This window comes from Fulmarus glacialis, unplaced genomic scaffold (assembly GCF_000690835.1).
Source record: "Fulmarus glacialis isolate BGI_N327 unplaced genomic scaffold, ASM69083v1 scaffold2663, whole genome shotgun sequence".
NCBI classification, from domain to species: domain Eukaryota; kingdom Metazoa; phylum Chordata; class Aves; order Procellariiformes; family Procellariidae; genus Fulmarus; species Fulmarus glacialis.
Window position 1 is genome coordinate 76,675 of NW_009204672.1, and position 13,335 is coordinate 90,009.

Below are 13,335 nucleotides of genomic sequence, written 5' to 3' on the forward strand. Positions count from 1 at the left end.
TGAAACCCTGCATGTTTCTTGGCAAAAACAGCCTGAACAACTTGGCTTTGATTTTGTTTCCTATTGTAAAAATATTTATATATCACACTGGCCTGTCTCAAGTTAGTGTCTGGGCTAAGATCAGTACTCTTGGGCTGAAGGATTGTTTTTCTCTAAAAAATCAGGATTATTGGATCAAGATCATTATCTCCTTTAACAACACAGATTTATAGAATTGCTCCCTTGTCCACTGGCGGATTGACCTTGGAACAGGAGGAGTGTTCAAGGCAATCCTCCATGTCAGTAAGATTAAAACCAAGGCTGGCTAGTCAGCAAGCATTAGCTGACCTGCCACTTCCAAAGCACATGCTACATGCCAGCGAAAGCAGCTGCAGCTCTAAGAGCAACAGGGAAGGCTGGGCCCTGAGCTGGGGGAGAGGTGATTTCTTCCAAAGTGTGAGAACAGCAGGCTCTGCCATCCTTTCAAAAGCCATCTTCCATCTCAGCAAAGAGGCCATGCCCTGAAAAAACATAGCTGAGCTCTTTTCTCCCCCAGAGATACACTGCCAGCGAGATGGAGAGGGTCTGGAGGAAGCTGCTGAGGCTACCCATGCCAGGCATGTTTGGGGGCACGGCACGTTCCACTCCCCAGCAGTAGCAGTCCAGCACGGGTGTGTTACAAGCCAGGCTTTCAGAAGCAGTTCTTTCATCTGCAGTGCTGGCTCTGCAGCAAAGTAGATCAAGGAACTGATCTGGATTAAAAACCCAGCAGAGAAAAAGTTATTTTTAGCCCAAATCAGTTTCCTGACTAGTTTACCGCAAGACTCCGCCAACCGTTGTGCCCACGCACCTCAGGAGGGCAATACAATGGTAGGAAGAAACAAGGCTAGGGGAGGCAAGAGGAAACTGAGCCTGCATTACTTAGAGAAATGCTCATCAGATGGCCCAGGGTCACTCAGTAGCCCAATGAGTTATTTCGCTTCCTCTTTCGAGGCTGACACTTCCCAGCTTGGCTGGTCTCCCTCTGTCTGCAGGTTTCTCCCTCTTTGATCATGTGCAGAACCAAAAGCACAAAACAATACAGGACCACAAGCTTCAGCTTACCCCTGTGCTCTCCCTTCCCCAACCATACACTTACCAGCCCGTCTTCCATGAGTGCCAGCCTGTAGGCATCTCAGCAAAGCACTCCCTGTCAGGCATATAGGAGAGAAACCTGCACTGTAATTCTGGGATTGTCCTAAATAAATGAATGGATTGTGTGATTTAACTATTCCTTGCCACGCATACTATGCAACTCTTAGAATGATCTTAAGCAGTTTCTTTGCATTCATACTGAAATCTTTGCTGCCCATTCTGATGTACAGGATGCAGTTAGTTAGCCTGTACAATGTTCTTAAGCAGAATACAGGGCATATTGCTCTGGTCATAATCTGCTTATTCCCAGCTTGAGCAGAAGTCTATATTCCTTTCCCCCAGTGCCAAGTTATTCCCATCAGGCAGCCAGCACCAGTGTTTGTTGAGGCCTTGGGTGGTGGTTGTTTTTCTTCCTGTTCTGTGCTGTTTGATGTACCATAACATACAGCGTCTCCAAAACTAGATACTGCTGTCTTCCTGGCTCGCTTTACTTGTAGAGACCATGAGCTCTTTGTCTGAATCAGTCCTCAAGGCTGATAAAGATTTCTAATGGGTTTCTCTTTCTTCTCCAAAAGGTCTTTATTTGAATTCTTGTCTGGTTTTTTTCCCCACCCCTTATAGTGAGCTGGACTATTACGACTCTCCCAGTGTCAATGCCAGGTGCCAGAAGATCTGTGATCAGTGGGATAATCTGGGTGCCCTAACCCAGAAACGTAGAGAAGCCTTGGAGGTAAGACATGTTACAAGTTGGACCTTTGGGATTACATGGGTAGGTCATTTGTGGGAAGCAAGCTGCAGTGGGCACGAGCAACCAATTTCAGCTCTTTTGTGCACTCCTAGAACGTCCTGGACTGTAAATGAGGGCTACATTTCAGTATATTTAGCCTGCTTTTCCCCTTCCAGCCTAATTATAGTACCATTTGTTTGCTCAGGCTATTGATTTATTTCTACTTTTCTGTGGTTTATAATTTCATTCTGCTTGAAAAGACTGTCCTGTTTTGTTTTATTTCAAAGGACCTCACATTTTTCCCTCAGAGGAAAAAAATCCATCCTGTGTGTGTAATCTCTTAACAGCAGAGAGACTTTTACTGTAGTGCCGTCCTGGGAACACCAAGGAGGTCTGAAAGGAAGGAGCAGCTCAGACAACCCACATATCTATGTGATTATTCTTCTCTAACCATCTTTCCTGATTTTCTTTCTTTTTTTGTGCATGCCCAGAGGACAGAGAAGTTACTGGAAACAATTGACCAGCTGTACCTGGAATATGCCAAACGAGCTGCCCCTTTCAATAACTGGATGGAAGGGGCCATGGAGGACCTGCAGGACACGTTCATTGTTCACACCATTGAGGAGATCCAGGTACAGAACAGTCATTTGCACCAGTCAGGCTGGGATAGACAGAAGTCGGGGGTCTCCTGGATTCCTAATGGTGCCGAGTTGTAGGTCATGTTTTAGTGCTTCTGCTCTAGTGGGTGAGCCTTAGCAAGAGAAACAAAAAGGAGTATGTTTTTCCTTGATTTCCTCCAAAAACCTGGATCTGAATAGGTATGAAACATGCTCACACCATCCTAGCTGGACACAAAGAACTGAAAGTGAATTTTTCAGTGTAACTCCAGAGTCTTATTAATGAAAGTTCAGAAAATTGAGAGAATCTTTAGGGTCTTGTGGGGTTTTTTTAACCCACATGAGCAAAGCTTAGTGCTGCTCACAGGTTCTGCAGGTCAGTTGTCCCATGTAGTGTCACGTCCAGGTCATTTGGTCCTGCGTGATAGGATGTGCCTTGAGAGCAGTTGTTGAGCTGCCAGCTGGGTTTTGGTGCTGAGCACAAGAAAAATCAGAATTGTCCCCTTTGGTTGTGGATTACCATTTGAAGCGAAAGTCTTCTTGCCTCCCGCAAGACAACAGAAATGGTATCTCAGTTTTCCCCCTTCTGAAAGGGTGTTACAAAAGCAACTTGAGGTATCTCAGGTAATTTTCAGACCTTTGAGAGCAGGAATTACTCTTCCCTGGGTTGCAGTGGGGACTTCTATTTCTCCTGCTTGATGGGCTCATGAAAAGAATCCAAGTGAGCTCTTTGCAGGAATGGCTGACAGCAATGTGGCCATCAGTGAGGCAGCGAATGGGAGACCCAACAGAGGACACTATGCAGCCAGGGGGGCAGAGGGGTAGAGAAATAACCCTAGCCTGGTATCAGCTCTGTTACTGAGCTGCTACTTGTTTCTTCCACCCTTCCCTCCTAAGCAAAGGGGTTCATTAAGTCTTTCATAATGCAGAACAAATCTGAACAGCATTTAAACACTTCCATCATCTCTTTGTGACTGTTTGTAGTATCTTTCCCAGCCCCCCAGACTTGCATTACATCTCTGTGGCCACTGCAGCAGCTGCAAAGTAATGAGTCACCATGGAAGGAAGCAATTTTACAAAATGTAGTTGCAGTGTTGTGTTGTAAGAGCGTGGTCAATCATGCGGTTTACTTTCATTCCCTCTTCTGTCCACACTGTTCCTTCGATTATCCCTGCACATGCCTCTCTGTCCCCCATTTGTTTTGCTGCTTCTTTCCTTGTATTTGCTTCCCTAGTCTTGATCTTCCAGGCTTCTGGGATGAAGTACCTTAAAGGCCTGTAGAAGCAGTGGGAGATGAGCCAGGACGAACTGACTTGTCAGCTGTCCACAAACTACCAGCAAGCGTGCCCTCACCATCGGTCCTTGGAGCACAGTCTGGGCACTGCAGCAAGACTGGGAACAGAAAGGGCCTGTTGTGTTCAGGGAGAAAGAGCTGTTTTTCAGCCGCAGGAGTTTGCCATTGGCTAGAAGACCTTCACCTAGTTCTAACTGGCTCTGATCAGACTGAATCTGACTCTTACTATTCATCTGGAATTATCTTAGGTGTAGAACTAGTACATACCTCGTGGGAGAAGAAAAACATGGCGCATTTACACTAGTGAGACATGACTGCTTTAAAGTAATGCTGGTGGTCAGATCTTCTTCCCCAAGGGGCTGACAGGCAGTCACTGAGCAGTGTTGGAGAAATAGTTCCCCCTAAATTATGAGCCAGAATTATTCCACCATTTTTTGGGATGTGATCTCTCTCACTGGTCAACATGGGACAGAAGCAGAGGGAAAACAAGACTTCACATCATTTAACTACTTGAAACAGCCTGTTTAGTGATGCTGAGAGAACCTGAAAAGTGTATTAGAGTAGCCTGCTTTGTATCCTGGGAATATGTAAGCTTTTGCAGTCGCTTCTGCAGGGATACATTTGCTGAAGAGGCTGTTCAGTGACTAATGCTCTTACCCTCCCTTTGCTGCTGCCTTCCTTCTGCAGGGATTGACCACAGCCCATGAACAGTTCAAAGCCACTTTGCCAGATGCCGACAAGGAGCGACAGGCCATCCTGGGAATCCACAATGAAGTCTCAAAGATTGTCCAGACATACCATGTCAACATGGCAGGAACGAATCCTTACACTACGATCACCCCACATGAGATAAATGGCAAATGGGAACATGTGAGTTCTTTCCAACCTTGCAAGTTAGTGTGGGAGGATAGCGCTGCTCAGTCACTGGGGCCCCAGGAAGTGGATTATTTACTCTTCAGTTACTCTCTCATGCTTACTGCTGAGCTTTTTTTTTTTTGTCATTTGCTTTCGGCTCAATTGCCATGTGCTTACAAAGTGGAAGAGATCTTTCATATAAATGCCTAAGGGGTGTCAGATCCCTTTTACTTGCTATTTTTATAATGAAAGATGCTAAATTAAAAGCTTTGAGGTTTTCAGTCCTCAGTTGACCTGAAAAGCAAGCAAGTAAGTATGCATGTGAGTCAGTATCCTTTTTCACCGTTCAACCCTTCAGATATTTTATCTGCGCAGCCAAGTAGCCTTCCCTTGCTGTAATCCTAAAAGAGCAATTACTCTCCATACCTGCTGTGCTGATGGTTCTTACTACCACAGTGAGATCTGAACAGGGTCCTGAAATTCAGTTAACATGAGCCCCCAAAAACCCAAGCAGTGAATGGAAGCTTCTTCTGAGATGAGTTTGCAGCGTGCATCCTACAGCAGATAGGATTCACATTCCGCAAGCCTTCCCACTGTGTCCTAAACCGTATGACTGCTTGTTTTCAGCGCAAACACCCACTCCTCCCTTCTTTGCGGCAATTTCTACATTTACTGTACATGTGCCTTTGTATGTATAAACTGCACACTTCGTTACTCTTTGCTGTAGGTGCGGCAACTGGTTCCCAGAAGGGATCAAGCCCTGATGGAAGAACATGCTCGCCAGCAGCAAAATGAACGACTTCGTAAACAGTTTGGCGCACAGGCCAATGTCATTGGACCCTGGATCCAGACCAAGATGGAGGTAGTGCTTTGCTCATTTTGAAACAGTCTGTTTTCCTCTGTGATCTTCACTGATATTCTTATCCTTGGTCTTTTTTGACCACTGTCACAGTCATTCTTCCTTCAGGTTACAGCAAGAGAAACTTTCGTAGAAAATACGGAGAATCCTAAGATTGATATCAGTTACTGAAGTGCTTGTACTTTTCTTCCCCTAATTCTTTAGTACAGAGATAAAAAAACATGACTTAAAATGGGGAACACTGGTATTTTAATAGACTTGTGTCTATATGCAGCAAGTTAAAGACCCTACCTCAGAAGCATATTTTGTGTAACTGCTTTCACAGCAATGGTCGTGATACACATGACAAAATAAATACAATTAGCCTATCAAACATCAACAGAGGAGACGTTTTAAAGGGAGATCTTCTCTCTTTAGGTAAGATTGGAGTTAAAGGAATTGGACTTGATGGAAAAATGTGAAGCTATTACTGATGGCAGGAGCTGTAAAGAAGAGAGCAATTACAGAAATATGTCTGTATGAAGGGACTAAGTTAGTGGCAGAGAGCACATCAGTATCTTGGTACATAACTAGCTTATGGACTGCAGTTTCTTTTTTTTTTTTTTTGTATCCTTGTATTAGACACATCTCATGCGACTCACCTCACTTGGAAAATGTTCAGGGCTCTGCTAAAATTTTTGCTGACACTGTCTCGGCTCATTTAAAGTAACTGCTCCATGAGATTTTTTTTTTTGAATCATCATCCTGTGTGAGCATGAAATAGCTGCAATAAATGTAAAGCATGTTGAGGCTTGTCCTTCCAATGGGGTCTAACTCCTTTGGCTTTGCTAATGCAGGAGATTGGCCGCATTTCAATAGAGATGCATGGGACCCTGGAGGACCAGCTCAACCACTTGCGGCAGTATGAGAAAAGCATTGTGAATTACAAACCAAAGATTGACCAGTTGGAAGGAGACCACCAGCAGATCCAGGAAGCGCTTATCTTTGACAACAAGCACACCAACTACACCATGGAGGTAAAAGTTTTGGCAGCGGATCAGATAGCTTCATCTCCTGTGGCCAGTTAGCATCAGCCACATCTAGCTCTGGCAACATGTTGTGGTTCTCAGGAAAATGGAGAGCTTGGCAATGTGGCCAAGCATGCAACAACATGTCACTGATTTTTTTTTTTTTTTTTTGCCTTGCTGTACTTCATGCCAATCCGTTCCAATGTATTTCCAAATAAAGACAATAGAAATAACCTGGATGAGGTCAACAGTATTGCTTGAAAAATTGGCTGGTCTCATTTCTCCTGCCACTCGATTGTGGCAGGCCCTATTAACTGGGATTAGAAAGACCAGGGGAGTCCTGGTGATTTTGAGCTTCCACAGCCTGGCAGAAGAAAAAAGTCCAACAAAAGCTTTTTAAAATCAGAGTCTGGCTTTCTGTTGACAACATGAGGCTTCCTGGAACCAATCTGAGTTCAACATGAGTCCAGCAGAACACAGAAGGGCTTTGAAACTTGTCTTTTGGTTTCTGGCCAGTTCTCCATTAAGCAACAGCAGAGGCAGTGGAGCACCAGTGTCTTCCAAGGACTGTGGTTTATTTATTTTCTTGGTAAGGAGAGTTTTCTGCCCAACTAACTCCTAGAAGCACTGGGTTTGATTCTCATGTGTGTTAAAGGCCCCCAATATGTTGTTCTGACAAGGCAAAGGAACTTTGCAATAGGACCAAGACTTTCTTAAGATCAGGAATTGGCCTCTTCAATATTTTTTTCAGTCAAAACTCAGATTTTAAACATCTGGTTGGCTCACACTGCAGATGAGAAGGAAGCTTTTCTGAGCAAATGGACTTCTGCCTTGGCCACCAGGATCATTTAATTTGCAACAAGTGGCACATTCAATCCACTGGCCTCAGAGGCAGAAGAGCTACTTTTTAATTTAAAAATTGTCCTGTCCTCTTTCTCCAGCATATCCGAGTGGGCTGGGAGCAGTTACTAACAACAATTGCTAGAACCATCAACGAAGTGGAAAACCAGATTCTGACCCGTGATGCCAAAGGAATCAGCCAGGAACAGATGAACGAGTTCCGGGCTTCTTTCAACCATTTTGACAGGGTAAGTCAGTGCTGACTGCAGTTTGGTAAGGCACAAGCTTCCATGTAGGCGCGCAGTGCGATAAAAAGCAGTCACTGTGATAAAACTAGATCAGTAGAAGATGTTTCATTCTTAAAAATGCCACTCCTGTGGAGCAGTCATTCCCGTGAAGACTGCTAAGTGATCATTAGGCTGGGAGGAGAAGTGTATCTTCACAGGAAACCTGATAAAGCTAAAGTATGGAAAAGTTTGAAGGCTTATTTAGGAAATGAGACTTTTACCCCATCTTCTCCAGACAGCAGATTATTATCTTGATTTATAAAATTATTTGGAGCAGCTGTCCTCCACTCTGACATCACATAAACCTGTATTGAAGAAACCAGTATTGTCTTGTATGGGGCAAATAGGAGGATCTGTACACACCATGGCATTGCATGACGTAGATATACCCTGATGTAAAGCCTGCCTTGCCTTACTGTGGACATACATGCCAAGGCACAATAAGATAGGAATTCCTTAAAGGAAATTCACCTCCCCTCAGTTTGCCAGCCTGTCTGCAGCTCTTCCTTCTACAACCCAAATCATAAAGGTGTCATGCAGGGAAGCAGAGGCAGCATTATCAGCCCCTTCAATGTTGTCTGGAAATCCATGAGCAGCTTGCAGAGATACCAAGTCAGTGATGCAAATATAGGTTGCTCTCCACCACTTGCTGCACCAGCCAGACTGTTTGAAAAGTCTCCAGAGAACAGGGCTGCAGCCTGTCCTCAGAGATTTACAACACTTTCAGATTGCTGAAGACCGACTATTTCAGCCCTTCTCTAGCTGCCTAAGAAAAATGAAAACCATGGCTTCTTTTCTTAGCAGAGGGACTCATGTAGATTTTATATTTTGACCATCATATCGTTTGCCCCTTCCTCCACAGCAATCCGAATGATAATGCAGAGCGAACATGGGTTTCCCATCTTCAATTGTGTATTTGATTTATTTACACTGACTTTAAAAGCTGATTTTTTGAGGAAAGTCACTTGGAATTGGCCCCACCATCCTGTCTGTAGCTTCCTTGCTCTGCCCAGAGATGGTGGCGGCAGGCAGGGGCTCTTCAGTGCTTGGGGACTGTCCTGAGCTAAAATTCTGCAGGGTGGATGGGGATTCTCAGTTCCTGTGGTAGCTTGTGTATAGTTTGATGGGTACATCCAAACACTGGGGGAGCGGGGAATAAGCAAAGGGAAGAGCAGCTGCCAAGCCGTGTTGTGCTGTGCTGTACAGCAGTGCTGTTTGCAGAGCTGAGCACTTGAAATAGCTTTACCAGTCAAAGCTCCACCTCATGTGCAGGTCTCATAAATACAGCCATAACACTGCTCCCCTGAGCTTCACCTGTTTTTCCTTGTCTGTTCCTGGGATGCCCTGACAGCTAAGCTTCCTTGGGTGTGTTGCCAAACATACCTGCCCTGACCTACTCCTTTAGTGGGACTTTTGACTAGAAGATTAAGGCAATGCTTCCCACTGCCTCTGCCTGCTTACCTGCACTCCGGGTTACTAGTGAAACACAGGGCTTCTGGCACTATGGATAACAAGCAGTGACGCAAGTAATTCACTTGGGAGATGGAGATCTTGAGGCTTCTGAGCATCAACTGTTTTTGTCATTCAAATGCTCTCAAGATGTGACGAGCTCTCTGAGAAGGAACTGTTCCAAGAGCATTTTTATCACATCCTGAAATGTCATTGTGATATCTAATGTTGTGCACTTTTTATTTTTCTTCCCTGTCTTCCTATCTGCATGTCATTCTTCCTCTCCCTCTCTCCTCACCCACTGCATGGTGCACCTGTTTGTTGTCCTTCCAACTCCCTTTGATCTCCTCTGTGTCTCCCTTCCTTCTGCCCCACACCGTCACCCCACTGGCACTGCATGTCCTGCTGCCTGGCACACCGCATAACCAGGACCACTCCGGCACACTTGGCCCTGAGGAATTCAAAGCCTGTCTCATCAGCTTGGGTTACGATATTGGAAACGATGCACAGGTACTGAATGCTAGTGGTGAACACAGCCAGATGTTAAACTGTGAAAAAATAACAGTTTTTTCCTTTCTTTTCTTGTTTGTCTTAATCCGTCATTGCTGTTCTTGTGTTTGACTATATATACATCACTTTTCTATACTGCTTCCTCTCTAAATGTACTTTGATACCTATTCCTTCTTAATTCCCGAATTGTTTGTCTTGGGAGAATTCCCTTCATGTCTTCAAACTATTCTATTTACTGCTGTGTCACTTAACACTCCTTTTTTTGTCCATCCCTCAATCTGTCTTGCTTGATATCTTCATTCCTTTTTTTCATCATCAATATGTTCCTTGTGTAAACATATTGATGTGTAAACTATTCCATGTCCAAAACCACCTTTGCTTCTTCATGGTTTCACAAACTACCTTTCCTCTACTGTTTTTCATTGTCCTGTAAATCCTTCCTTCCATCTCCTCCCCACTGAAACTCCATTCTTTTTAATGTCTCCTGTGGGTTCATTTCTCCCTGGACTGGTCTCCCTTTTCTCTCTTGGCTTTCTCCATCTTTGCATCATTCCCTGTAGAAGAAGACTGGTATGATGGATTGTGAAGATTTCCGAGCCTGCCTTATCTCCATGGGTTACAATATGGTAATGTAGAGCCCTCTGTCACTCCTGTTCAAAGTGATTCTTGTAGGCACCTTCAAAAATAAAGGGAGAATGTGTAGTGAATCAAGGTAAATACAGCCTTATTTTCCAGAATTATCAGCAATGGATGTTAAATCTAGTATTAGTTGTACGTGTAAAATTCTTGTCTCGCAGCAGTAGCTGAAGGTAAAAAGATGGAAATCAGTATCTAATTTCTGAGTATTTCAAATAAGCATTATATTTATCAAACTGTGTAGCTACAAGTGGAAGAAACAGTAAATTTCCTTGTATCAGTACATGCGCTCTGCACAGCACACACAACCTCCCCAGCCCTAAGTATCAGTTGAACTCATCTGGAAGTATACACAACCTGATTTCTGAATACACTCAAACACTGCTCCTGTCATTCCTAGCATTTATTTCACTTCTCTCTTCCTGTACATGTAAGTAAGTTCAAGTTCCAATCATCCTCCCCATAGCTTTTCCCTCACCAGAGTACCTGCATATTCAGAACAGTAACATGTGGCACCTTGAGAGGCACGATAACTAATAGGAAGAGCTTCACCCGAAGACTGATGCTCCTCAAAGGGCAGAAGAGCGTAGTGCAAAAATATGCAGCTGTACTCTCTGTATCTTTGCTCCTGATGTCAGGCAAAGCAGTGTTTATTCATCTTACTCATCAGCCCAGTATAAATACAGACTCTTCAGTGTAGCGTGCCAAGCCACAGTAATATTTCATTAGATACCTTAATTACTCTTGAAGGTATACTGTTCTAGATGTGTTAGAAGAGCCTGTTCCCAGGAGAAGACTCAGGAGGAGACTTCCTCAGGGAGGAAGGAGTACCAGAAATGAGAATAGATGGTCTTCTGTTTATATGCAAAAAAAATGCAGAAAACTACACTACAAGGTTTTGGCTTTTGTAGCAAAAAGTATCTTCCCTGTAAAGGCTACTTCCCGGGGCCACTCCAGATATGTAAGACCTTCTTTCCAAAGCCTGTCTAGTTAAGATGAACCAGATACTATTAAAGACCCCAGAGACGTTTCTTCTGGTGTTTTCTGTTCTGGCAGCTGAAGAGAACTGTAAAAGTTCTCTTTTAGTGAATGAAAGTAAAAGGATTTGAGGAATTGCAGATCTTCAAATATTGCTACAGACATCTAGCATGACATGTATTACAGAGAAATTTGCATCTTCCCTTGAAGTTTGTGTGATATTGTTCCCTGATAGGAGCATTGTCCTAGAGCTAGATGGAGCTGGGTGTTATTCTAGTGCACAGCTGAGAATATTTTACTCCAAAGGACAAATGAGTGGGAAGCATTTGTACATAACAGCAAGCTAAAAAAGAATATCCTGATAAAAAAAACAGAAGTGGTTTCTATTTGGCTTTGTTTTTCTAGCTGTGAGATATGCTGCTGAACAGTTTCTCCCCACTTTCATAGCACTGCTGCTGAAATGTCCAGGCTTACGTGACTCTCTTGTTGTCCAGGGAGAGGCAGAGTTTGCCCGCATCATGAGCATCGTCGACCCTAACCGCTTGGGTGTAGTGACGTTCCAGGCCTTCATCGACTTCATGTCCCGGGAAACAGCAGATACAGATACTGCTGACCAGGTTATGGCTTCCTTCAAGATCCTGGCTGGAGATAAGGTCAGGCTCCACACCTTCCTTTCCTGCAAGCGCATTGCTCCTGCTTTCCTTTTTCTCTCTTGTCTCCGAGAGAAAGTGTGGAGGGAAGCACTCTCTAGCGTGGAAGGTATTTTCACAGGAACATTGTGCAGTGCTGGAGGAGTGCAAGGCTAAAGTGTGGGTTAATGAGCAGCCTGCCAAGGCACTTGAAAGTCCTGTTCAGCTGTCAGTCAGAACTGTGCTGCCCACTCTTGCTTTAAAGATTTAATTCAGAGCTTGGTTGCGATTTGCTATTTTAAAATGTATGAACAAATTCAACAGATGGTTCTTGATTAGTCTTGAAAAACTATTAATTACTGACAGCTGTAAACTTGAGATGATCTTTCGCAGATATACGTGTGTCACTATCAGTTGTTACACAATCAGTAGTAGATTTTCATTGATGATATGCTGTATCTGCAAGAGGAGCATCTTTTAATCATAGAAATTGGTCGAAAGTAGGAAAACTCACAGGATGATACTAAAAGTATTACTTTTCTAAATTTGCATCATCAGTGGAACCAGCTGATAAAAAAAATTATGTAATCTTATTTTTCTTATATAACAATCCCCACTAATCTTTTATTTAATTGAACAAATAATATATACATGCAATATTAATATATCTCTATATTTGCTAATGATTTTATTTATCTCATTTGAAATATGGGATACCATTTCTCAGATTGTAATGAGTTACCCTTAAATCCAGTACTGGTTTCCATGTTTCACTAGTAATCTTTTCATGATCTGTAATGTAGAAACCCATGGTATCCATCCTTTAGGCATCTGGCTGACTGAAGCCAGTCCTATTGCCTGAAAATCCCACATTATTCAGATAAGCTAATCATTGAATAAATAGGTACTTTTGGATACAGTATTACTTATTAACTCTTTTACTCTGTACAGTACACTAAATATATTTGTCACTGTTTAATATGCTCTAGTGACTATAACATGAATCAGACAGTATTTCGTTATGAAGAAAAATACCTCTTACTCACTCCAATCATTAAACTGAAAGGTGGGGGGGTTGGGGAGAATAAAAAGTCACAGGAGAGAGAGAGAGATGGTGTGAAACCTGAACCATTATTCAGACGACTGCAAATGCCCATGAGTCAGCTAAAGACAACATACTGGTTAGCAAACAGGCATCTACTGTTACTTACCACATGGAGAGAAGCCAAGCTACCTCAGCTCAGCTCAGTGAGTCTCCAGAAGCCAAATTTACAGGAGAAGTTTTGCTTGCTTATTAAAAATGTCTGCTGTGAAAGGCAAGGATTGTTGGGGGAACTGTGGAAGCAATACAAAGTGTTTGCTTGTCTGCTGTCTGCAGCGGTGCCACCAACCAGAGCTAGTGGGGATGGCTCCTTTCCGTGCTCTGAAGAGAGGGCACGGCAACTCCTAAGCAGCACAAGCAGCTGTTACCTCCTGCCAGTGAGGGACAGGATCCAAATGAAATTTCTACTTCCTCCCATTTGCTTTCAGCAGG

The 13,335-nt window shown here is 43.5% G+C and overlaps 1 protein-coding gene across 2 annotated transcripts in view; it reads left to right on the forward strand.

The window, feature by feature from the left end:
- The window catches only part of LOC104074797 (alpha-actinin-1), a 49,607-nt gene that overhangs the window by 35,025 nt on the left and 1,247 nt on the right, over positions 1–13,335 (forward strand). Inside the window, exons 14-21 of one of the 2 annotated variants that reach the window (XM_009575064.1) lie at positions 1,735–1,843; positions 2,332–2,472; positions 4,439–4,621; positions 5,334–5,468; positions 6,302–6,481; positions 7,414–7,560; positions 10,119–10,184; positions 11,667–11,825. In XM_009575064.1, coding sequence (XP_009573359.1) covers positions 1,735–1,843; positions 2,332–2,472; positions 4,439–4,621; positions 5,334–5,468; positions 6,302–6,481; positions 7,414–7,560; positions 10,119–10,184; positions 11,667–11,825 — 1,120 coding nt within the window. Of the gene's footprint in view, positions 1–1,734; positions 1,844–2,331; positions 2,473–4,438; positions 4,622–5,333; positions 5,469–6,301; positions 6,482–7,413; positions 7,561–9,477; positions 9,559–10,118; positions 10,185–11,666; positions 11,826–13,335 lie in introns of both variants that reach the window. The other variant, XM_009575066.1, reaches the window with a different exon arrangement.